Raw genomic sequence first — 24088 nt, 5'->3', positions numbered from 1 at the left:
TTTTAAAAAGCTTTAAGGTACACATATAAACTTTTTTCATTGTTCATTCTAAGGAACCAAAAGTTTTCAGGTTGTTCGTGTCATCAGGAAATTTGTGGGAGAGTAAAATATGAAGTGATTATGCATCACAAAAAAAGAGCAAAATATACTTAAAAAATAAATATAATTAGACACCGTTCAGATAGAATGTAACCTAAGTTTTGTTTTGTTCTGACTGTTACTGGCACAAACCTCCCTTTCTACGCTAACATCACATTTAAAACTGAGTGGTTTTCCATTCTTAAACTGAGTACTTTTAAATTCTGAAAATGGTTAGTCTTAAATTCAAAAATGAATATTTTTCTATTCAAAAACTTGATAGTTTCAAAATCTAAATCTGTGTAGGTTTTAATTTTAAAACTGAGTAGTTTTAAATTCAATAAATGGATAATTTTGTACACATAAACTGATATTTTTTAAGAACTAAATGAGTTTTATGAAACACAAAAAATGAGTTCAATTGTATACATCATTCTGAATAATAAATACACAGTATTTGCCAATACGATGGTTACACAATTTTGAATAGCAACAGAGTTACTCAATTTTCGTGTTGTTCCACTTTTTATGGAAATGAATTGTTTTCTAATCATTTTTGAATTCATTTTAGGGAACGTGTAGATAAGTAATGTCGCTAGTGTGCCCATTGTATTCGAGGCAAATCATGTTGCACAAAAGATCCCAAGCACTAGAGTCGATTTGTCGCGATTCGACTTGGAAACTGCTTTGAGAATCATGATCTAGTAGACCTACCTCTATTTTAAACCTTGTTATGGGCAAAAACTTCCAAAAGAAAAAGCAGACTACACTGAACCAAATTGCTCGCACATAAATGTGTTGTCATTGCTTGACTTTAGCTTTTAACGATTGTATATCATTTTAAAACTGATAATCACCCTTAGCTTGCACAATTCCAACAAATGAGGGCAACACGAAACAGTTAAAATGATTTTTATTAACTATGGGAAAGTTTGGATGAGCACATCGAAAATGAAACGGTGTGAAACTGAATCGTAGAACAGTTCATGCTTGTATATGAATTCCTTAACCCATTCCCGACGGAGAGTATTCAGATTTTACCTCGAAAAATGACCTTCAAACTCTTATTTACACAAACTGGGTTGCGTATTGTAGATTGATCTGTTCTCAAACCGTATTTATTAGTTTAATCGTTCAAAATATCAAATTTAATTGTTAAGTTGTAATCCAAGTTCAGATGTCAGGTGATGCCATACGGCATCACCCACCGGTAATGGGTTGATGGGGCTGATATAGATGATTTTCTTTCACATATGCGCTTGAATTCATGTTATAAATTGAGCCGTTGTGAACCAGAGTGGTCTAAAGACCATTTTTTTCGAAAATGAGTTTTTTGCATATTCCGCATCTTCAAAAAAACTGTACGTGGGAGATCAAAAATATTTCAAAAAATCAAACTTTAAAGGTGATTTGTACCATGTTGAAATTGCGTCCGAAACAGAATGGCCATTCTGTTTCGGAACAGGGTGGTCTATGTAAAAAAATCGGTGTAATACTATCATGTAACACGTAACATGTAGCATATTACTTGTGATAAGTAACATGTCATTTGTTCTGTACATGTCACACGTAATATGTAACATGTTACACGTAATGTAACACGAAAAATGTAACATGTAAAATATTGTGTAATATGCAACATTTTGTGTTACATGTAATGTTACACGTGACATCTTACAAGTGACATGCTATATGTACCATATAACCTGTGACACTAGCCATTTTATACGAGTTACCGTAATTTTCTTTGTCTTTTACCAGGTTTGTGTACATAGACCACTCTGTTCCGAACCGATTCGAGGATTCCAGTGCATATATACATATACATATATATATATATATATATATATATATATATATATATATATATATATATATATATATATATATATATATATATATATATATATATATATATATATATATATATGTATATATATATATATATATATATATATATATATATATATATATATATATATATATATATATATATATATATATATATATATATATATATATATATATATATATATATATAAATATATATAAATATATATATATATATATATATATATATATATATATATATATATATATATATATATATATATATATATATATATATATATATATTTATATATATATATATATATATATATATATATATATATATATATATATATATATATATATATATATATATATATATATATATATATATATATATGAAGTCAGAGTGGTCTATGTACATTGGGGAGATAAAATCACCGATTTCGCAAAGAAACTGTTAATTTTATGTATCCCAATGTTAAACCACTTCATAATCTTTATATCAGAACATTTTATTCAGAGATTTTTCGAAAATTGCTTCTTCTGAACAATTTGCTCGATGGCACATAGACCACTCTGGTTCGCAACGGCTCAATTATCGACAACTATCACTGAAAATATAAATGCAAAATTTTTTATTGATATTTTTTTACAAGTGTGCATAGCGAATCATATTATTTAATGTGAATTATTAGTGCATCGAGTATTTCATATGACTTTTTTTATTTCACCCGTCTGATACTTCTGAATAATGAATTCTCTAATAAGGACTCGACGATTCCGTTCAGTGTAACGATGTTTGACGTTACGTTCCCAAGCAGATCAACTCTATACATAACCTGTAAAAATCCAGCGACGCCAGCGACATTACTTATCTAGGGACTAAATAATCTTATAATCAAACTAATCAAATACAAATTTAATTATTTTGTATTTTTTGATTTAAATTATTTTTAAACTTCATAAACCTCACGCCATTTTGCATAATTGTGGTCTATGATAGTTACTATCAAAACTGCCATTCCAATCACGCAAAAAATTTAAGCAATATATTTTTAGAATCAGATAAATCAGATTTTTTTGAGGCTTTTTGGCAACAACCCCCCCCCCCCCCCTCCCCCCAATAATTGAATGAAGTCGGCGCCCATGTTTATAACTGTAAAATAAACTTGCTGCTAGGTTTTTTAAGTTGATAATATGGCTATATTGTATAAGAAAAAAATATTTTAAAAATAAGGGTAGATTTACAACTGCTAACGGATTATTTTACTATTGCAGAAGACAAAATACATGACTTAAGAACTGATAAAGATTGTTTTAATTGAGTAGACAAGTATAAGACTAGTTTCGCAAATTTTAGTTGGTTTGCCAAATTGCTTGGAACTTTATCATTCCAAATTTTGAAATGACTGGTAAATAAAACGTCCAAGATAATCGGCTGTATGCGAAAATATACGGATCATAGAAACTTAATGATGTATTTGTTTTATTTTCACCAGTAGAACTGAAGACCGCATGGATTGTACTGAAAGTCGTTTCTGAATGCAAAGGCTTCAAATACAATCGCTGAAAAAATAGCGAGTTAAGAGGCTCGTAGGCGTAGCGACTGTCTCAAAAGCATGTTTTACTTCAAAACTATCGTTTCTACCGTTTTTCATAAAAAGTGCTGCAAGTTCCAAACCCTGCAGAGCTAGCCATACTTTTACAATGAGGCACATCGACCGTACAACGAGAGTGGCAGAGATGCCAGATATACAGACAAATCTGTATTATACAGACTTTCTGTGTTGCGATACAGACACGCGAGAGGTGATACAGATTTTATACAGTCATTTAGTATAATACAGATATTACACAGATATCTGATATTCTACATAATGGTTTTACCAGTATACACAAAAAAACGAACACAAAAACCAAAAGTCACTGTAGCCGTTGCTGGAAAAAGTGAACTAGGAACTGAACACTTTGCTGAACATATTAATCTTGCGTTTTTGAGAGTGAAATCATGACAACGGGAATCGAGTCAGGCTATCGGGGTTTTTATCGGCCCCGTTGGCACTAATCTGCCTGTTTCGCCCCCAGTAACAAACAGCTGATTGTCTCGATCGATTGCCATGCAGGTTATATTGGTGAAAAGACCGTTTGTTCTATTCGGAGCAATATCCAACGTTGAAGAATTGCTTAAAATGTCCCAAACCTTGAAGGTACTATTTTTATAACCGCGAGACTTCTGCCATCATGTATTAGTTTAGCTACATTACGACGAACGACGATTTTTATCACGCGAAAGACTCTTACTTCTATGTGTTACTTAAATTTAAAAGATAAATTAGTTATCGATTAATCGACCAACTATGATAGACTCGAAAAAGAACAATCAAAACAAGCAATAAAACAAAACAATCTGACAGGTCGACAAATAATTAGGTATCAATGTATCGGTAACTTTTTTTCGCAGCGGTATACAGACTTATACAGACATTTTTATGGATTATACAGACTTGCCAAAAAAAAGTCTGGCATCTCTGGAGAGTGGTTGAAATATTTCACCCGCTGTCAAAACTCGTGATGCGTGCGTCAAATGTGTTTATAAACGCGAGTGGTGGATGGTGCAATTTTTTGTCTTCATTACGATCGTCAGTTTACAGTGTTTTTAGATCGCTTAAGTCGAATAAAGTGCTCGTTATCAATAAACAATCGTGAAGCCAAGTGTTCTGATTGCTTCGTGCCGGTAGGCTTAACGATATTCTGCCGAATATTCTGACATTCCTGCGGTGGCAAACGGAACGCAGCATGAATTAGTTTAACCTCTTGCTCCCGCTTCCTTTGTGTACGGACGAGTGAAGGCAAAAGCATTCTTTGCGTGGAAGAGCTAAATTAAAAGGCATTTAATCGTGAAGAAACGCCTATGAAATTCAGTTTTAATCTAAGAAAAACATAGTTTCCAAGGTAAGTTGTGAAAAACTCAGTTCGAAGCGTCAATTTTTGCTGTCTCAGCTGCATTCGGTAAATAATATTGTTACCAAATCGTACAAGTTTTTTTTTGCTTTTCCACGATTTCCTTTTTATACACTATCGCACTCATGGGTAAGGTCCTCTCGCTCTACACTTTTACCGTATACAATTTCAGCCGCCGAACTATGGGATAAGTACGATTTTGGTTATATGTTTGTAGTTTTGTAACTCAATATTTCAGTACAAACCATTGCTACTACATATATTGATTTAAAACCCAATGTGATCAATTTCTGGAAAAATTAAGTCTGCAGCCGCGAACATGAATATATATATTACAAATATCTTTATTCCCACTGCCCACCTAGTTTTGACCTGGAGCCAACGCTGCTGTTAAAACCCTTCTTTATTGACCCACCCGGTTGATTTTGACCCACTTTTCACCTGGCCGCACCTCCGAGGCGCACCGTATAATTTATCAGTTTTAGTCCACCACCTCTTGGGCTTAGTTCGTAAACAACTATCTGGCTTTTTTTCTTCTTTCAAATGACCGGTCAGTTCGACTGAGGCCGCTCATGGCCCATCTCGCCTATCTGGTATTTACTTCTTACTTGCGTTGTAAATCGCATTCATGGAATAAAGAAATTCGCTATTAGTGTCGAATTCGCTCTTGCAATTCTACAACTGAAAAACAAAAACAAACAAACGTTTCGGTGTTTAACAGAATTTGTATTTGTTGTTGGTGTTTTTGAACTACACTCTGTTTCACTCGCGTGCTCTACCAGGCAGAAAGTGGGTGTTTTTGGTATTGGCCGGAAAGCCAAAACGAACAGCTACAGTGTAATTCTGTTGTATCTACATCGCAAACAAGAATATAACAAGAATTGTTATGCCCAATTTTGCATGCATTAACTCTTATAACTAAATCGAGAAATACATTAGCATATTTCAGAGCAAAGCAAATATTCTTGGTGCAGCATGTGAGGTCAATATTCTATTTAAAAGATTTCCTCCTCTTTGATAAAACTGGAAGTTTTTGTCTTAAAATTGAACCATTTTTTATTGATTAAGATTCTAAGTTAGATAATACGTTTAATCTTCTAGCAGATATTGGGTGTTTCTCGATTTTTAGACTAAAAAAAAAGAACAAACTAAAACAAATAAGCATTTTGTGTGCATGTTACGTGATGTATTAGTCAACAATTATTGTTTTTTCTGAGTTGAAGCTGCTGAAAAAAGTGAAAAGAGTCAAGTCATCGAATGATTTTTATTTAACTGCACCGGTTTGATATGCGAAACATTATACAAATTATAGGTTGATCATTTGAATAATTATATGAAGGTTGCGTTATAATTCATTTACAATGACTTCTGTGGTTTTTACGAATACAGGTAATCAGGTCGGCTCATTATTTTGATCGCAGTTGATAAGGCTATTTGCGAAATAAATTTTAAATAAGACGATTAGCTAATGTGAGTTATTCATGGAGTTGATTATCCGTTATCTGGTGCAACCTTCATTTGCTAAGTAACCATCAATTCAATTATATATCGTCTGAGATACCACTCATCGGTGTTTGCGCATTTGTTAGATGGCCTATTCTCAGTTTTAGCAGCTCTATGACATCATATGACCTTTATTTTCGATGTTGTAGGGCCTCATTACAGAAGTTGTGTCATATTTCACATGAGACTAGTTGCTCGCTGAAACTCCTGTAAAACGGCCCATATTTTCAAAATCAAAGACGAAGATTCCTAAACACCGAACAAAAGTCTACGAAATCCTCGCAATGGAGAGCTTAGTGAAGCAATTTCAGTAGTCCGCTCAGCTGCCGATTCATTTATTGGGAATGCTGTGGGTCCTTAATGAAAACGACAAATTTCAACAGATTTTTTTCAGCGAGGCTAATGCGGTAGTTTCACTATTTTGTTTCATATCGGATCGATCACTTTTTTCAATGGGAATTCATGTACGTTGCATTTTTTGTGCGTTCATCTACGTTGCAGTTTTTTTGCTGAATGCTGAAAAATCTCAGAAAAATTAATGTAATATTTCAGGTAATATCAAGGAAAAGCAGGGAATTTATTTGTGAAAAATTTTTCGCCACTGCCATTGCAAAAGTCTTTGGTCTGGATTAAGGTTTTCTTGTATTTCCTCCGCCTAGATAGCACGTCATCAGTCAGTTTTTTTACATGGGGGACACAAACCTCGTAGAAAATCCGCGTGAAGAAAACCACCAAGAAAGGCTTTACAAAAAAACCGAGACGCTCTAAGACCAGTATTTGAAATTAACTCTTTGAGGGTCATTCCGGATCCTTCGGAAGACGAAGGGATTTTTTTTTACAAAGTCTTTCACTCAATAAACACTTCGACGTTTTTAGTTCTTAACCCGCGCTAATTTTTCAAGTCTGCTCAAAATTTTTTGAACTCACGCATACCGCGTGAAAACCGCTTTAATTCAAAAATCCGCGTAAAAAATCACGCGTTTATTCAAAAATCCGCGGTAATACGAAAATCCGCGTAAAAAAAATCTGACTGTATATTAATACTTCGGTCAGAAAGATCAATCTCCGTGACTGATTCAAGAAGTACCATAAAGTATACTGAAGAAAAATGTTCACAACTGTTACGTGATGTGACGTTTATATTAAAATACCATTTCAAATTATCAACAAAGGCTTTTGTACACCCTTTATCTGATCGGACGAAAACTTTATTTGCTTCGTTCTAGGAAAATTACCCTGAAACATTAAAATGGCTCACTGTGCAAAGTTGTTTTTAGCCGCTTCACGGTTTGTTCATTCATCAAAATGTTCAGCCGCCGTATTATTGCACGAACACTACAACATTAACCGCATGCCTGATTAACCAATACATGTCGAAACAAGTGAGCGAGCAGAACTGAGAAGTCTACGAAGCATGATGTTCATTGATAGATTTGAGCGAAGCAAAGGTATGTTTCATTCATGCTGCGTGGTTGTGTTGGTAGCTTTTATGTCATAGGCACCGTTAGTTTTCTATGGACTCCCGAGCAGTTAGCATAGTATTTACGTCATCAGATGTTTCGGAACGTGATGACCTGTCTGTGCATATCAGCATTTAGCTGGCACACTCCTGTCGATCTGAGCCTGAGCACACATCTGTCAGTTGGTTGTCAAAATTGAATACGAGGAGGAGTGTGTGAAAAACGAAAAAAGTCTATACTTCGTATTGTGTGTCCACTGTAGCAGGCCTTCGACGGGAAAAGGCAAAAAAAGTTTCCAAATACTGGCCTACGGATGGCCAATTTCTAAACGCCGAAGTGCAGTGCTATCTTTCGCCGTGGAATTGAGACACTGTGTACCGATTTGGCGATGAATTTTTTTGCGAGTCTCAATTTGATTGGTCAGGATTCGTCTCGTGAAGATTTTTCTGCTCACCATCACACATAGTGCCACCAGAAGACATAGGGTGGAACATCAACAGTAGACTTTAATGGTGTAGAATAGGTCTGTTGTTTACGAGTTAAATTTTCAATTGCTAATGCATACATAGGCAGTGCAAAAGTTCAGAATAAAATTGCACTTGCTGTGCTCAAGAAAAGTGGACATGCATTGAGAATTAGAAATATGCAAAGGTTTAATTGTTGACTTTTCACCCTAAGCAGCGAAAGATGTGAATTGCATTGACGGCCAGCAGCATTTAAAAGCAGCCAGAAGGAAGAGGCTCAGAGAGCTTTGCTTGTGTGCAAAAGAGGACGTCTCTCGCCAGTTCAGTTCTGTCGTGTGGTCGTAAAATCTACATTGCTAGGAAGGTTTTTTTTTTCACTTTTTCTTTTCCGAAAAACAAGAAACGTGAACTGCTTCTAATACATCGAGACGGACAGTGAAAATTTAGTGACCTCCGTCAGATCGGAGATTGAACTTTTCTATCTTTTTTTTTAATTGCATTGAAAAAGTGTCGCTTTGTGTCGTCGTTCAATAGCAGAAGCATTCGGAGAGCACAACTCGCCTTTCATTGTTTATCAAAAGGTAGGTATATTATTTAATTTCAAGTTAACTTGTGGTTCTCGTGAATGGCTAGAAGAGAAATTTCTCTTTCGTTTTCATTTCTCCGTGCGGTCTGTGTCGGACAGTGAGTAAATTTCACTCCTGTTGTACATATATAACTGTCAGATTAGTATTTCGGTGTCGAAAAAGTGAATTTCAATTCTGTAGCGGTCTGTGGAAAACCTTCAGTAGGTTTGCTAAATTCCCTACGTATCCCATTGGGACGATATACTGCCGTTGTGTAAATTTTGTGAGGAAAAGTTCCTTCTCGCAATAACCGCATAAATGAGAAGGTGGTTTATGCCATGACGTATCTACTACACTAGAAGCACGAGGGGTTAATCGCAACATTTATGTTGAGTGTTCATTTTGTGAATGAGAAACTAATAGTAGGTCATCACATGTGTCTGAAATAGGTTCAATGTCGCTTTTTATTTTTCAGTGCTGCCAGAGACGGGGCACGATCCGGTGATTTTAGAATTAAACTTCAGTGCCAAACAAAGTGATTAACAACCTTTTGTATCTTATTGAACATTTTTAATAAAATGATTAGGGCTGTGACTACTGCCCAAAAATGAACCTTTTTTTATGAGGGAAAATGTTTAAATGCTATAATGAATCACATTACAACACAATCTAGACTTTACAATTTATGCTGGCAGCAGCTCTGACCGGTGGCAAAAGTGAGCCCTTGAGGTAGATCACGGTGAGAAGGTGAGAAATTTAAAACTTGTTTATCAAAATAAAGGCCTGCCGATTTGACAGTGTGAAGCAAATTTCTGCATAGTTGAACAACAGTTGTGAAGCAAACGAAAATTGTAGCACAAAATATCTATAGAATATATTTTGTTGAAAACTTGAAAAAGGCTCAGTGCACATATTGCTGAGTTGTTGTTTAAAAAAATTTCAATTCTTCCATCTTGGATCATCAGGAATGATGTTTTTTTTTTTTCTGAAGCCAATTGTCGCATAATGAAACTGTCACAACATAAAAAAATATTTTTGTCAACTGAGGATTATGTGGTTACGTTTTTCTAACAAAATGTCGAATATTGATTGAAATCAACAAAACTGAGAATGAAATTAATAAATTTTGTCAAATCAATTTCACTTAAAAAAGTTGTAATTTTATTTCAGATTTTTTGACTTCCTAATATAGGAAAACTGTGAATTGAAACATGTCGACAAAACTCCGCTGTCCTTTTTTAAGAAAAATGTATAAATATTTAATTTTGTAAATTTCTTAAAAGCAATCATGGTCAATATTCAATCACCCTCTCTGTAGTAGGCTGGTTTGCTCCAGCAATCTCAAAGGTCCTTAAAAAGGCGATTACTTTTCAAATTCTACACAGAAACATTACCGGCCAAAAATTCTTGAATCAAACTCTTACTCTTTTCATTTGTGATAAAATAATACATTTATGACTACAACATTTATTGTTGTTCTAGTTACAGACGCTGAATCGACGGATGCCGTTTCATTGTACAGTTATTTGACTCCTATAGAACAGTTCTCAAGGCTGTACATTGTATTGTGAATGTATAAATCAATAGAATACCTGTATAAACCACAATGCAAAGTTTGGAACCTGCATCATGTCAAGAAGCTGATGTGAGTACCGTCATCGAAGCGCCTTCAATCGAACGAGATACTGTAATTTTAACCTTTTCCGTACCTTTCACAGTACATGTTGAACGATGCTTACTGTAAGCTAAGAAAATCTCCCTCACGACAGCAGACGTTGCTAATCGATCCACCGCCGCAGTATCCAAGTCTACCTAGTCCTATTCTGAATGACAGCACGCCGCTGTTCAATACCAGCAGCAGCAGTAGCGCCACCAGCCCGCTGCCGTCATCATCCTCGTATGCCACGCTGAGCGGCATACAGTCTACTTCCCCGCCGGCAACGCTTCTAGCGACCTCTTCTTCGTCGTTATCGTCCTCATGCCACGGTCCCGGCAGCAGCGGGTCGGTTTCGCATCTGTCGTATAAGTCCGTTGGAGGTTCGGTTAACAATTTGTCACTCAGCAATCACCATCATCATCACATCGATAAGAGGGGAGCGACTGATTCCGGCTACATCAGTAGCTCCCCGTCGAAAAAGTCGAAACTATCTTCCTTAGCCGGATCTCTATCGTCATCGGTATCTGCAGGGTCTTCGTCAATCAACAGTTCTTCCACGGGCGCTAGTAATTATGCCGGTCATTATCATGGAGCAGGCAGCAGCAACAGCAGTGGTGGCAGCAGCCATCCTTACGGCTCGGCTGCTTCTCCTTCGTCTGCTAGTCTTGGAATTGTCGCCGGATCATCGTCGTCGATTGGTGGAAGCTCCAACGCTTCCGGCAAATTCAACATCCATGACAAACTTAGGGAATTGTTTCTTGAATTACTAGCTGAGGACAATACTGAAACTAATAGGGTGAGATTCAGAAACCATTCTGTATGTTTAATGTCGAGCCTAATCGTCGGTTTGCTTCACCAGCTTAACTTAAGGAATACGTCTTTTCTGTTGGAGAAGTTGGTGTTACGAGAAAATCTCAACACCTTGATCCTAAATCTCTATCCCGGCAATAAAGGATATTCATTAGCATTTAGAAGAGGAACTGAGCAATCAAGTGATGGAGGGCGAAATGTAAGTATTAAGTTATGCCATCAGAATGTTAATATTGACTTTATTCTTACGTTGTAGATCTCAAAAAGTGGTGCTATACAGTCGGAGCGTGCCGGGTCACCTTTGCCAGGCTTCGCAACGCTTGACATTAACTCAGAACAACTCCAGGAGACGATCCGATGGCCGTACGAGGAGGAAGAGCTCCTGGAATGCATCGATCGGGAGGAGCTTCCGCTCGTTCTAGTTGATATGTTCGAGACTAAGTGTCCTGGGCTGTTTTACTCGGGTTGTGTGATTGCTGAGATTCGGGACTATCGGCAGTCATTTCCGATATTTACCTGTGATACGTACCACGTGCTGTTGAAACCAACGAATCAAGTGAGTGACGAGTTTTATCAAATTTTACAACTTTACAATTTATTTTTCGACAGACCTTGCTGGCCGACGTTAATCTGCTTACGGCGGAAGGTGATTGGAGTCCAGAAGAAAAGCTTGCGCTGGAGAGTCAGCTGGTTTTGGCGACAGCCGAGCCACTCTGTTTAGACCCAAATCCCGAGGTGGGCATAATGGCCATTAACCAGCAGCATCGACGTCACATTTTCAACACGACACCGATTCGACGGCAGGCGAAGAAATTCTCCCAAGTCGCCATCAACCGGAAAAGGAAAACAGATCAGTTTACTCATAGTTTTGGTTTGGAATTGAGCGATTTTATGACAAAGTACAGAGCTAAACCACGCCAGTACGCGGCTACCAAGCGCAGTGTAGTGAGTTTCACACTGCCGAAAAAGCCGTCAGATGTAAGCTCAACGGTTCGGGTACCTAATTTGGAGTTACCGGAGCTGTCGGTCCCGTCAGAGGTGAATGTGGAGAAATTTGCTCGCAAATACGATGGGCCAAAGGAAAGCCGTGATTGCATTCCACAGCTTATCGAAGAGTACATCCTGGAAACGGACCGAGTAGTTAGCCGGGGAGATACGCGGACTTACCATATTAAACTATCGATATTTCAACGACCTTCCAATTCAGAGTATCTGGGAGAACTCTACGTCGATAGGGATTATCGAGAAAACGAGCGGAATGGCGAGGCATGTCAGTTTACGCTGGGCACCCGAGCGCATGCACATCGATACATACAACAATTTACCGAAATATTCACCGAAGAAGGAAGAAAGTCAGTCAAAATTACTCATCTCGTACCAGGGCAAATGCCAAAGGTGCTGCATACTGCTGGCATGCGAGAGCAAAGCGTCCAACAACAACAGCAGCAACAGCAACAACAACAGCAGCAGCAGCACCAGCAAATTCAGCAACAACAAGCAATTCAACAGCAACAGCAGGCTCACATACAACAGCAAGCTCATATTCAGCAGCAAATTTCCCAAATTCAGCAGCAGCTTCAGTCTCATCCTACGCATGCTCTGATGCGATTGCAAGCCACCAACCCGACACTGGTGTCTCAGATAGCATCTGCAGGTGGTAATATAACGATCAATGCTACAAATCCCAGTACGCTTCCAGGTAATCAGCAGCAGCAGCAACAACAAACACAGGTTATTCAGCAACAGCATCCGCAAATCATTACCGCTGGTCCGTCCACTAACATAATCACAATCGGAGGGGCAACGCTTCAGCAGCATCCACAACAACAGCAAATTCACATACAGCAGCAACAGCTGCCAAACCAACATCAGCAGCAATTGCAGCAAATATTCACCACCTGTGATACTTCTACCAACTCTGCCCAACAGCAGCAGCAGCAGCAATCAATTGGCACTACAGTCACTCTGCAGCAATCACAGACGCAGCAACAACAACAGCAGCAGCAGGTGCAACAAATCCACGCTCAATCGCATCAACCGCAACAGCAAACATTAAGTCTCAGTAACGGTTCACTTCTGCTAGTTCAGCCAACAGGTCAAATATCTAACTTGACGGCGACTTCCAACCATCAAACGGGTTCTGCCGGAAACACGACGCAAAGTATTCAAGGTTTTACTTTTACCTCATCTCCCCAAACTGCCACTATAATCAACCAAGGTGTAGCAACCGGTACTACGAGCACTACTGCGAATCGTGTCCCACTGCTCGTAAGGCTTGAAAACAAAGCCTCCCAGCAACTACAGCAACAGCAGCAACAACAACAGCAGCAGCAGCAACAACAGCAACAAACTCAGCATGTTCAATCTCAGCAGCAAAATCAAAGCACTACAACCACCATTCATACGAACAATCCGGAAATCAATGCAATTGCCCTTAGTATAATGAATTCTGCCAATCAATTCCGCCAACAGCAGCAGCAGCAACAACAACAACAGCAGCAGCAGCAACAACAACAGCAACAGCAGCAACAACAACAACAACAGCATGCAGTAAAGTCAAACTCTAATGCTGCTATAATAAGTTTGCTTAACAGTGCTCCCGCCGCTATGACCAACTCGTCTGTGCTCAGCAGTAGTCTTACGATTCCAGTCGGTAAAGCTGGATCTGATTTACACCAGCAACAAACAAATCAACAGCAGCAGCAACAACAACAACAACAGCAGCAACAGCATACGGTACACCATCATCAGGTGACGGGAACTACGACGATATCTGGCAGCGCAGCTGCAGCTCTATTCAACAGCGTTGGTGGGCGTAAAATTCAAATCCAACAGACGAGCGGTGGTCAACGAATATTGAACCACGCCAATCTAATCGCGGTTAGCAGTAATCCCTCCAACGGCGGAATGGGACAAACGCAGCTGATTAACATCCAATCGGCGCCCTCGGCTTCAGCAGGTGGAGGTGACCAACAGCAGGCGCAACCACAACAGCAACAGCAAATCCAGCAACAGGTTCAACCTTCCAGTATCCGAGTTACAATGTCCGCACTGGCGTCACAGTTGGCCTCACCGCCAGCTATTCTTACTACTTCAAATTTACCGCAAAGTTTCAACGTTGTAGCAGCCACTGGTAATGCTTCCGCACAGAGTTTCAACAACGCAAATAACAACGCTACCAGCAAATTAATCATCAATAGTACAAACCAGCGAATACTGAACATCAACACAAACAGCGCTAACAATTCTTCAGCAGCTGCGGCTGTTGCTGCCGCGCTAGGAGGTGCTATTAGGCGTGTCAACAGTGCCGGCAGTGATGGTAGTGGGAGTATTCAGTTGCAAATTCAGGGCGCAGATGGTATTCGTCGAATAACAACTGGTAGTGGTGGTGGAAACGATATTCAGCTTCAAATCCAAGGAATTTCGTCACCTGGTTCAGATCATTCGAATGCTTCCTCTTCGGCGTCCATGAATACTGCTGCTAGTGGGACTTTGACTGGAAGCGGATCGGCAACAACAGCGACCGGTTCGACTGGTAACATTATATTTAACAACATGTCTGGCCTAAGCGCTCTGCTGGCAACAACCACCTCACCCTCTCCTCAGCAAACGGCTGCTAATGCTGCCGCTGTCGCTACGGTGGACAACAGTTCGACACTCACCTCCAATCTAGGCAGTAACAGTAGCAGTAGCAACAATAGTAATAATAATTCAGCATTAATCGAAAGACTGACTTCATCTAGTAATATAAACCTAACCAATAACCTATCAACTGCGAGCCCTGGGCTGCAGTTTACGATACCATCGCCGAAGACGCCCCAGCAACAGCAATCTCAGCAGCAGCACTTGCAAATACAGTCACCATCATCTTCGATATCGCCACTTTCTAGTCCTCCGCCGTCGGTGACACTTCACCCGCAACAGCAGCAGCAACAACAACAACAGCAGCAAATTCAGACGCAGCAAACAGTTCAGCAGCAGCAGCAACAACATCAGCAGGTACAGCATCACCATCAGCCCCAGCAAACGACCGTCAACCTGCAGGGACTAAACTTTGCTAGCCTGCATGGTGCAATGGCGTCGATCCCGGGGCTGCAGAACGTTCAAGTGAGTACATATGCGAAACTGTGCTGTTGGGATCAATTTATAAACTGTGTTTGCTTTATTACAGGTTCAAATACCAGGTTTAGCGCAGCCAATTTCGTTGTCCCTCTCTTCCGCCCCATCGGCTAGTGCAACAAGTGTTTTGAATGCATCCAACAATAACTCCGCTAGTGGCGCTGCCGGTCACCATCAGACCACCAGTCTGTTGGTGTCTGTTCCAGTATCCAGTGCTGGTGGAAACAACGCTGCCCAGTTGAGTGCACTGAACGCGGCTGCTGGAAACACGGGAGTGGCGGGTTCCACCGGAGGTACCACGGTCGGTGGAACCAATATTCTTAGTGCAAACTCCCAAGGCACGACCCAAACGGTGGTGCTTGCCAACCCACAAACCAGCGGTGGGGGATCTAGTCTGCTCTCTTTGCCCATTGGTAAGAAACTTAATCCGTTTCCAATGGGATGAAATTCAACTCGATTTTACTTTTTAATTGTAGCTCAAATTGTCACCTCCGGTATGAAAGGTCTGAACCAGCAAAGCTTACGGGCTGGAACGCCTCTTACAGTCAATGCTGGTCAACCAGGACAGCAGATACAACTGCTCAACATTAGTCAACGGCCACGTAGTGGCCAACTTCCAGTCGTGACATCCGTCAGTACGCCAATCACCGCCAAACAGATTGCAGCTCGTGTTGCGCAACAGAGAGCTATGCCCGGTTCGACGCTAAAAATAGCAACACCTATTTCAGGTACTGCTTGCTTCCCATTCCGTAACATAAGATGAATAACATTCTTTTTTTCAATAGCCTCACATCACGCTCAACAGTTGGGCCAAACGCTAAATGTGACAACCAGTGCTGCTCCGAACCAGCTGGTCATGACTACTAAACAACTTCAGCTGAAACTTCAACAACAGCATCTCCAACAGCAGCAACATCATCAACAGGTTCAACCGCCGCAGATAATAGCCACTTCCAATCAACCCGCCACAACACAGATTCACATACAACAGCATCAGCAGCTCGCGCAGGCTCAACAACACCTGCAACAGCAACAGCAGCAGCAACAACAGACGCAGCAAATTAGTATAATAAATAGCAGCGTTGTTTCACCGCTTCCTCTGCCTACTATTACACCACCACCGCCGCCGGCTCCACAATCTACCGCGCACCATCAGAGTGTGGTCAATGCATTAGCAGGTAAAAACCGACGGAGATCCGCGGCCGACATGAATAAGTAAGCCCCAATCTTAATAACTCTCTGCGCTAACTTGCAACAACCACGCGAAGCACACGTACATATACACACCCACACACACATACAGGCTTAAACTATCATCACTACGAACCGCAGCCTTTTTAGTCATTTTAGATTTAAGAACAAATTAGCAAAGTCTCTCCATGTTGCAAATGCGAGAGTGACCGTCGTTATCCGAGCAGCAGTTTATTTGATCGAGGAATAAACAATTTTTTTTATTTATAAACTCACAGGAATTTTTTAGAACCGTCCGGGTAATATGAAGAATGTCACATTTCTTGGCCGACGAGAGCGAAGTAATCTTTCGCGACATTTATTGGTTTGGTTTTTGCGATGCAATAAGGTTGTTTGACGAGTTTTGTTGATTGCGTGCTCACAAAATACGGGAAAAGGATGAATTACCAGTTGTTTTTCGATTTGAAACTAAAAGTGCAGTCTCGATTTGATGGATAGAATTAAACGCTAGAACTGTTGTGCTCAGAGTGAAGACTTAATTTCAAAAATGGCCACGGTGCTGGAGAAACAGGCGAAATTGTGATCTCAATCCGAAGTTTCTTTTTTGACTCGATGAGTGTGCAATCAACACTGTAGAAAACTAGAGATAGTTTGTATTAACAGCATAACCTTAATCGAACAATCGAAGAACCCCAAAACAAGCAAAAGTGATATGATGTTTATGTGAGTTCAATGCAAAATAAGCCGTTTCCAGACCCGGAAGTAGAGGGTGGCTTGGAGGCATATAAAAATAAAAATAATTTTGTTAGGCAAGTAGTACTTCGACCATAGGCCAAAAAGCATGTAGGAAAAAAAATAGGCTGAGCTGTTTGGCTGAAAAGATACGCTTTCGTCGATGGCTGCGATGTGCTAAAAGGTTTTCAAATTACTACAATAACAAAAATTGAACAGCAGAAAAAAATAACAATTAACCATAAGACAAAAATGCATGCGATTTGAGATTCAAGAGAGGTAGAACATCTTGTTCAGGTACCGTTGAGCGAATACTCATCCATTACCAAGTAATGCGAGGGGCGGGCCCTGGTAGCTGTAACGGATCTTCAGGTGAACATAAAATGTACCTATAGTCCCTAATACAAAATAATATCATCCATGGATGAGAGACGCTTTTTGAGTTTGTTCTAATTCTAAAAAAAAACTTATTCATTAAAAGTTTTTCTGTTGACGATATTTGAGTTATAATTAGGTAAAAAATACACAAAAACCAGAGTGTTCAAAGCAGGATAGAGAGGCGGAGCAAATATTTAAACTTGTTTGACTGTACATTACTAAAATTCTGTTAGGTAGTTCAATCAGCACCTATACTAGCTTTCTCAGTTTTTGATTATTACGTTGTTCTAAAAGTCAAGTGTCTGAAACCAGCAGATCGACAGTCGCTTTCCGTTTTAACATGTACATTTCCTTTTTTTCTCTTCTTAATAGTGTGTATATAACATTTACGCAAATAGTGTTTAGTTTTTAGAACACATGCCGAAAAACAGTGAGCGAGGAACGTAAGCGGAACACAAAAAAACATGGTTTTACACTTTGTTCAGCAGTTTAGTTTTGTTTTCAACTTTCGAGATTGGAACTTTCTGAACGATGAGCAAAATAAAAGAAGTAATCAAGAAACCAATACAATACAGAATAAAAATCAAATCGAAACCAATCGGCCAGTCGGGGTTCCAGTCTGACGAACCGTTTGTGGAAAACCATACATGTTTGCGTTGTTTTATTTTTCGCCCATACTGTTTTCTGTTTGCTTTGTATTAGACTTTAGTTGCTAGTTTTAGAAGCTGTAATGACGGTGATGACATTATTTTGTACTGTTTTTTTTTCTTCTAAGTTTCTCCATTTGCACAACGATTAGCAAATCGACTAGAGATGGATCGGACCTTTTTTTTGCCTCTTACCTGTTGTAAGCTGTTTTCAACAATGTTTGTTGCAACTCAGCGGACGTTCCTTGCCAGATGTGATGAACTTTGAATGTTTTAGCTTAAAATTTACTTTTCTTCTATGGGAAATATTTGGCTGTGATTCACTAAATTTTAATTTTTGAATTGTTAACATCTTGTACAGTATCTAGTAGCCATTGGCGCTTGTTCTTGTTTTGTTGTTTTCATTCAAAAAGGGCATTCTTGTGTTCAGTTTCTGGATTGCTTTGGTTATATTAGTGTTCCGAATTCTTCGTCGGTTTGATTCTATTCTTTCATTGTCTTCGAACGATGTTGTCCAACCGTTTACATTTAAGAATGATGAAAGAATTCGCATAGGATGATAAAAAAGTGATCTCATTGTTGATTACAGTCTTGTATGTACTTTTGAAAATTCGAAGTTGACCTTCTGTGGTTCCAACACAGTTTCATCTTAGTTTGAACGAAAATGGGAACACGGTTTTTCGATTCTTTAAAACGAAAAGAATAAGGACCAGAATATTTTAAAAAGCTTATACAATGGAGGGCGAATTAAAAATTCTCAGTTATTTGGTTAACTTAATTCACTTGGACTTTGCAGTATAAAATTCCCTATGGTTAAGTGTTAGCTGGAGATCCATATGATCAGGTTTTATATATGAGCAATTCTCGCTGAAACCTGGCCACCACAAGGTGCACCTGGTTTTTCGAATTTGATATACAAAAATGCACATAGTTGTTAGAAATAGAGAAAAACTGATAATGCCATTTTTGTTTGAATCGAATTTGTTGACCCCTCGGTCACTAAGGGGTAAAAAAATGTCTAGAAAAGTTGAAATTTTAGCGACTCTAAATTTTTAAGTTCGGCTATATCTCTGAGATTCATTATGGAACCTACTACATGAAGCACTTTTCTGGAAACAGGAATGATAGGGCTTTCATTTGAAGTGATTAGAATTTTGGCCGCCATTTTGGATTTTATCGAAGAAATGCGATTTTGACCCTGTTTGCAACTATTGATTTTCTATCTGAGACAAGCATTGGAAAGCTGAGAAAAAATGCTATAAGCTGCCCTTGGTGACCGAGGATTCAACAAACTCGATGAAACAAAAATGGCACTATGCATTTTTCTCTATTTCTAGCAACTGTGCATTCACAGAAAATTCGAAGATCCTTGTGTACCTAGTTGCCTGGTTTCAGCGCGAGTTGCTCATATTTGAAATATTTTGAATTTGAACTTCGGAACTGATGAAATCGCAACGACTCTGTAATTCAAGAAAAAAAAAACTTTCACGATGAAGATGTTGAAGACAAGTTGGCAAAACTATCGACAATTAGATAAAAATCGCATTTTTGATATTCTTATATTTTTTAATGTTAATCCAACAAACGAATTCAATCATCGTTAACGATTTAAATTTATTTTCCTCTTTTAATATCGTTTTTCCCATTATCTTTCTGTTTTCATATTAGTTCGTGCAACCTGTTGTTTTTGCAATAAGCTTTGAATGCACGAATTAAAAACTGAAATTCTAAAAAATGAGTAATCATTGCTATCGGCTGGAGTATCATTTTTTGCTATTAGTTTTTTTTTTAATCACGACTCATTTTTGAAAAAGATTCATGAAAATAAAATATTGATGAATACAAACATTTTTAAAGCCGGAACGGTTTGTTCGATCGGTGTGTCGTCTTCGGCAAAGTTGTAGACACTTATTTTGCCCTTCCCCATGTATATCGTGAAAAAATAGTTATCTTAGAATTGAAGTTAAAAAAAATTGGTCATTATTTCAGAAAGATATTTTAAAAACTTCAGAAGGTTAGCTGAGCATTGATGGCTACCTGTTCATGGATAAATGACAAAAAAAGGATTTTCTAAAAGCAAACAACCATTATTAGTATCACAGACAAACAGACGTGGCACTCAATGACGATTTCTTCGACCAGAAAAACAACGATCATTTCGAAATTTTGTTTAGTAGGCAGTAATGCCGCAGGTGTCGCTAGAAGCAAGCGTGTACACTCATTAGCAAGGACAAAAACCGTCAGTAATGCCGCTGCACAGTGGTCCAACGAGGCAAAAAGTGAAGCTTAATTCCATACACACTTAATTCATCTCGGCAAACTTCTCAACAGCTGATCGAGCTCGGCGAACTTTTTAACAAATATCAGCAATATATTTCGACGAACATTCAGCAAATATATCGATTTACCGTGAACCAGCAAGTAATAACATCTCGCCTGCCGGAGTTCATGCAAATTCTACCGAAAACTTGTAAAACAGTTCGCTGAATTTATCAGCTGTTGAGTTCTCGGCGATAAAATCTAAGTGTGTAGCGCCTTTCATCTACATCCTAGCTTAATGGTGTGTTCGGAACAATTCTCGACTACTTTGTGATAAGGTCGTATGTCTAAACGTAAACAAAACGAGTGAGAGATGATTTGTGCTTGTGAAGTACAAGGAATATAACTCTCACTCGTTTTGTTGACGTTTAGACATACGACTTTATCACAAAGTAGTCGAGAATTGTTTGTATGAATGACCTCCACAATTTCAAATTGTCATAAGTTATGGAAAGTTAACTGTATTAAAAATACAAATACAACTTTCTTGTGTTAAGAGATAGAGGAATTGCTTATTTGGTAAAGTTGTAGAAGATTGAAAAATATGAAACTTTGCTAAACAAACAAAATTCCTATCTTCGTTTAGCACAAAGTTAGAAAGTATATTATATGGAAGTTATTTAAAATTTCGTTTTTTGTGCTTAACTTTTGTTAGATGCATTTTTACAAGAAAACTCAAGACTTTTCCTTACAGAATTATATCATATTTTAGCTTGTTTTTTCGATAACTTTAAGAACTTATAAAGGTGCAAGTGGAATCATGATGTCAATACCACAGACAAACAGACGTTCCACTCGATGACGATTTCATCGACCAGAAAAATAACGATAATTTTGCTTAGTGGGCAATAATGCCGCTAGTGTCGCTTTAAGCAAGCGTGCACATTCATTATCAAAGACAAAAACCATCCGTAATGCCTTATGTGATGATTTAAGCAAGCGTGCACAGCCATTACAAAGACAAAAACCGTTTCACGAAAATAATCTAGTAAGCCATAAGCTCACATGGTGGCGCATGAGTGTAACGTTTCAGTTAAGGACGAAGATTTTTCAGGATTTTTGTTCGAAGAGGCACGTCTGTTTGTTTGTGTCTTCAAGTTAAGTTAAAGTACTACAAACTTTAGTAGGTTCCATTTGTCCCTATCCACCTGTATAAGAGTACAGCGAGCATATGGTACAGTAGATTTTCATAAATAAACTTTCTTGTATGTATTAAGAGATAGAGGAATGGTTCATCTGGTAAAGTTTTAAAACGTGTAAAAATATGAAACTTTGTTGAACATAAAAAATTCATATCTCTATTGGATACAGAGTTACTGAGTATTTTTAAAAAAAAGTTACTTAAAAGTTCGTTTTTTTGTACTTAAGGTGAAACGGGACGTGGTCGCGATCAACTCGAATTTTGCAATCTATTTTTTCTTGATTTTTGAAGACTACGTACATGAAACTTTGATTGATTGTTTTCACAACTGCTGCATGCCTGAAGTAGTAATTTGAGTGCTGTTTATTTAATGGAAGCCGATTTTTTTACGCTCAAACTACAAAGGTAAAAAGAACTCTGACCTCAAAATTGTATAGGAAAAGACCACAACCCGGTTTCACCTTAACTTTAGCAAGTTACATTTTATAAGAAAATATTGTTCTAAAGAAGCATTTGGGCATACAAAACACTCGTTTTTGTCAAAGTCCACACATCTCTAGGACATTTCTTGCAATGTTATGGCATATTTGAGCCGTTGAGAGCAAAAGTGGTACATGTGCCATTAAGTGAATTTTTCAGGAGACGCGATAAACGAAAACACTCAAATAGTAAATTATTTTCAACAATTTTTTCCAACATAACTGCACTAAATCATTGCTGGAAAGGTTCCAAAAGACAGTACATGAAAACGTAACGAGTTCTGGTTGAGAAACTTACCCAAACTTCAATGGAAAAACATGTACCACTTTTGCTCTATAGGAAAAATAATGACAACCAAAAATCGTTGAGAGCAAAAGTGGTACATGTCCAGTGAGCATGAAGGATACATTATAGCTCCCTCATCTTAGGACATAGAACATTCATGTCTTCAGCAGAGTTGTCTAAGCTATTGAGTACTATAGAATGATGATCTGTTTGTTAAGGAATTCTGCCTCTTCGTGGCGCAAGTGTATATGTATTTGGTAACAGCATACGAGTTGATACTGAAATAGGTAAAATGCTTTTTGTTACAAAATAGCGCCACGTAGTGAGAAAATTCCAAAGCAGACAGATCTTCATCTGAAAGTACTCAATCACTTGACTAACTCTGCTGAAGACATGTTTGTTTTATATCCTAAGATCCTCGACTTACAATTCATCTAACATGCACAGACTGGACATGTACCACTTCTGCTCTCAACGAAATGGTGATTATGTTAATCACCAAAAATTGCGTTGGCTATAACTTTGGTTTAGGTTATCAGATCTCGGTTTTTCGTGGATATTCTAGTACATTATTGCGTTCTGCATCAATTTATGCAAAAAACCCAAAAAGTGTAAAAATGGCACATGTACCACTTTTGCTCTCAACGGCTCATTTTAGCATATTATTCCGATAACTTCAAGAACGTATAGGGTGAACAGCTTTTAGGAAATTTTAGCTTTAATTTTTCAGAGTTTTCATAAAAAAAAGGTTTGCAAAATTGCATTTTTAAACAAATTTTTGAAATTTTTTTCACGCGGTGTATATTTTTTTGAAAAGACAAAATAATTATCTAAAACTTCGCTTGAAATGAGTCGATTGCAAAAAAAAAAAAAATACTAATAGCACATTTTTATTTATTTTGTATGCCCAAATGCTTCTTTAAATCAATTTTTTCTAGTAAAATGTTAAGAGAAGTTACGCACAAAAATAGTAGGAGGGTGGTATCCAAGACACGACCGCATAGTTGACGTAGGACTACAATGATGTTATATTTTTTATTTCGAAGCTATGTTTGATTTGAGCTCGTTTTGCATTTATAGTTTGCTTGATTTATTTTAACCAATTTAAGCTCAACATCTTCCAAAAGGAAGGTATTTTGGTTCGGGTGGTAATATCAAGTATCTAGGTCGTCAGCCCAAATGGAACTAGAACTAGTTCATTGGTGGCCATTTCTACTGTTAAGTCGTCTTTGACCACTTAAAAATTCAAAAAAGTTTTGAAAAAAGAACCGTTCATTTTTGGCATGGTTCGATTTTGGCAAAAGAAAAAATTCTGGCGTGTTGCCAAAATCGAACGAGGTCTGTATTTCGATTATTTCTTTGCAGCACTCTATCTTAGAGGAAAAAATATTCTCTTTAACATTCATAATGGTCCAGAAACCAAATTTAGGGAGAAATTTGGGTCTAGAGCTCTATAGCAATGTT

The 24088-nt window shown here is 38.1% G+C and overlaps 1 protein-coding gene across 1 annotated transcript; it reads left to right on the top strand.

The window, feature by feature from the left end:
- Positions 1 to 7966: 7966 nt before the first annotated feature.
- LOC129721874 (uncharacterized) lies at positions 7967 to 18398 on the top strand. Its single transcript, XM_055674955.1, has 9 exons — positions 7967 to 8880; positions 10348 to 10510; positions 10584 to 11318; positions 11382 to 11531; positions 11589 to 11888; positions 11942 to 15439; positions 15504 to 15864; positions 15928 to 16179; positions 16237 to 18398. Exons 2-9 carry the CDS (start codon positions 10472 to 10474, stop codon positions 16668 to 16670), a joined length of 5769 nt encoding a protein of 1922 aa, XP_055530930.1. The 5' UTR covers positions 7967 to 8880; positions 10348 to 10471; the 3' UTR covers positions 16671 to 18398.
- The last annotated feature ends 5690 nt before the right edge of the window (positions 18399 to 24088 follow it).

The sequence above is a fragment of the Wyeomyia smithii genome, chromosome 2, assembly GCF_029784165.1.
Source record: "Wyeomyia smithii strain HCP4-BCI-WySm-NY-G18 chromosome 2, ASM2978416v1, whole genome shotgun sequence".
Taxonomy (NCBI): Eukaryota; Metazoa; Arthropoda; class Insecta; order Diptera; family Culicidae; genus Wyeomyia; species Wyeomyia smithii.
The sequence above is the reverse complement of the archived record's forward strand: the minus strand, read 5'-3'. Positions and strand labels throughout refer to the sequence as shown.